The sequence below is a fragment of the Cebus imitator genome, unplaced genomic scaffold, assembly GCF_001604975.1.
Source record: "Cebus imitator isolate Cc_AM_T3 unplaced genomic scaffold, Cebus_imitator-1.0 Scaffold208, whole genome shotgun sequence".
Lineage (NCBI taxonomy): Eukaryota > Metazoa > Chordata > Mammalia > Primates > Cebidae > Cebus > Cebus imitator.
Window position 1 is genome coordinate 3,583,796 of NW_016107523.1, and position 2,389 is coordinate 3,586,184.

At 54.4% G+C, this 2,389-nt stretch overlaps 1 protein-coding gene across 14 annotated transcripts in view; it reads right to left on the reverse strand.

Annotated features, from left to right (window-relative positions):
• GK (glycerol kinase) overlaps window positions 1-1,289 on the reverse strand; it is a 78,586-nt gene extending 77,297 nt beyond the window's left edge. For 7 of the 14 annotated variants that reach the window (XR_005203381.1, XM_037745691.1, XM_017548480.2 and 4 more), the window contains exon 1: window positions 1,028-1,253. Coding sequence is in view for 13 of the 14 variants with exons in the window: in XM_037745691.1 (XP_037601619.1) it covers window positions 1,028-1,105 (78 nt within the window). In the remaining variant the exon portion in view is untranslated. Of the gene's footprint in view, window positions 1-1,027 lie in introns of all 14 variants that reach the window. The other 7 variants (XM_017548489.2, XM_017548486.2, XM_037745694.1 and 4 more) reach the window with 2 other exon arrangements.
• Between the last annotated feature and the right edge of the window lie 1,100 nt (window positions 1,290-2,389).

Consider the following 2,389-nt stretch of genomic DNA (forward strand, 5'->3'; position numbering starts at 1 on the left):
GGTTCAAATAATTCTCCTGTCTCAGCCTCCCAAGTAGCTAGGATTACAGGTGCCCACCACCATGCCCAGCTAATTTTTGAATTTTTTAGTAGAGAGGGGGTTTCACCAGGTTGGCCAGGCTGCTCTCCAACTCCTGACCTCAGGTAATCCAACCGCCTCAGCCTCGGAAAGTGCTGGGATCACAGGCGTGAGCCACGGTGCCCGGCCTCAATTACTTTTAAATTATCTACTGAACTCAGTGCTAGGTCACTTTAAGAGCAAGTTTCCTAATTGCACAAAAATTAATCAGCAGAGTAACTTAAATAGAAATCTTTTGTGATAAAACTTTGCTGTCACACATGATAAATAAAAAGAGAAACCGAATTTCCATCTCACATTATGCTGGGAAGCACAGTGAGGACAATCTCAGAGCTGAAATTTCCGAATCTTCAGAATTAAATATTCTGGCAAAAGCAGTGTAGTGTGATTGTTTCCTAATTTGTTCTGCCACCCTCCCCACTATTCAACCCTCTGCAATTTCTGTGGGAGAGGATGACAACGCATCATCACTCCAATACTTTATTCGTTCTACTGCTGGAAAGGGCGCTGTGTTAGCTACCACAGCCGTGACACAGCTTTCCCCCCATCCAAGGACGTCCTGTGTCTCGCAGGCCAAATGCTCCTGGGGAAGAACGAGGTAGCCGTCAATGTGGCCACCTGTCCCCTCCTGCAAGCGGGCCGCTCTGCGCGGATGCTCGGACAGTCCCTGCTCCCTTTGGGGGAAGAGTCACCCCATTAGTAGTTGACTCAGCTTCGCTACCAAAACTGAGACCGTTCAACTCGGCCGTGGAGGTCACGAGAGGCCGAGGTCCCCCAGGCCCAGGTGGAGCACCCCTAATATGGTAGGTCCCGTTCCAGCCTCCCTCCCTTGCCCAGCGGCCGGGGTCCCGGGCTGAAGAGACGCGGGATGGGGACACAACAGCCACCACCTCCATCCCCCAACTCCCTCCCCGGCTCAGCGCCTCTTCAAATGTCACCCCGGGCTCACCAAAAAGCGCGTCGAACTGGTGCCCTGGTCCACCGCCCCTACCAATGGCCCCAAAACTGCCTTCTTTGAGGCTGCCATGAAACCAGCTTCAGGTCCGCCAGCGATTGAGGCCGGTTTCCCGGGTGACGGCGGCGGGAGGGGGAGGGGCGGGTGACGAGTCCTGTGAGCGAGGCCGCGCGCGTCCGCTGAACGCTCGGACCGCGCTCGAGGCGGCCCCTTTACCCGCGCGCAGCCTTCTCACCCCGCCCCTCCGGCCCAGGCCCCGCCCTCCACCGCGTTCCCCAAGGCTCCAGGGGCGTGTCGGAGGGGGTGGGGGTGGGTGCTGTCACCTGGGCTGGCCAATCAGCGAACCCAAAAGAGCCGAACGCTCGGACAAGCAGAGGGCGGTGATACGTCACGGAGGCGGGGCCTGGGCGCGGTGGAGGCGGTGGCCCGCGCAGTATGTCACGTGGGGGCCCGGCTTGTAGACGCGGAGCCTTCCAGCTGCTTGGCTTGGGGCGGAGACGAGTACTGCTCTTTGGCGGATGGCGCCTCTGGCCGGCGAAAAGAGCGCACTTCCACTCGTGTTCTGGGTCTCGCCTCGATAGGGGTCCCAAAAGTGTGTATAACTGCTTGTTCCCTCCGGTGGGCTGTGCAGAGCACGACGTGAATCGCTTTGTGGACCTACCCTGCCCGGACTTCCCGCGCTTCCCACGCCCCGCCCACCGCCCTACATCTGGCCCCTGGTAATAATCTTAATCATTCCTTTGGCTGGGACTGACCCCTTATAGGGTCACCTCAAGGAGCAACGCGAGTCCTTCACCGTTGCAAGCTTTTCAGGGACAAGAAACGCGAAAGTTCTTTCGGTTTAGTATTTAAGGAATGCACCCAAAGTCAACCTCTCCAAGTTCCTCAATTGACTAAGGCAGAAGGCGCCCGGCACCACCCAGTCCTGACGCGCTCTTTCTCCACGTTTGGCCTCACTCTTTGGTGCCCTCCCCCACACGACATTTCCTCTCCCTCCGTTAACTGCTTTGGATGGCTGGGGGACAGAAAAGGGACTCTCCCTTGACCTTGAATTTACCTTGCCCGGATCCTTCTGGATCCTCTGTTTTAAGGGTTTTCAAACTTGGAACCAAGACCCACACTGCGAAACAGTTTACAAAACAAGTCCAAGCTTGAGTGTGTGTGTGTGTGTGTGTGTGTGTGTGCGCGGGGAACACATTTGTAGTTACAATTATTACACATGTAAATACATGTTATATACATCTAATATACATTTATATATATATTGAAAAACTTTACAAAACAATATTTGTCCTTCCACGGTATGCATTCTGTATTTTTATACTATGGCATATCATTTTTTTTTTTTTTTTTTTT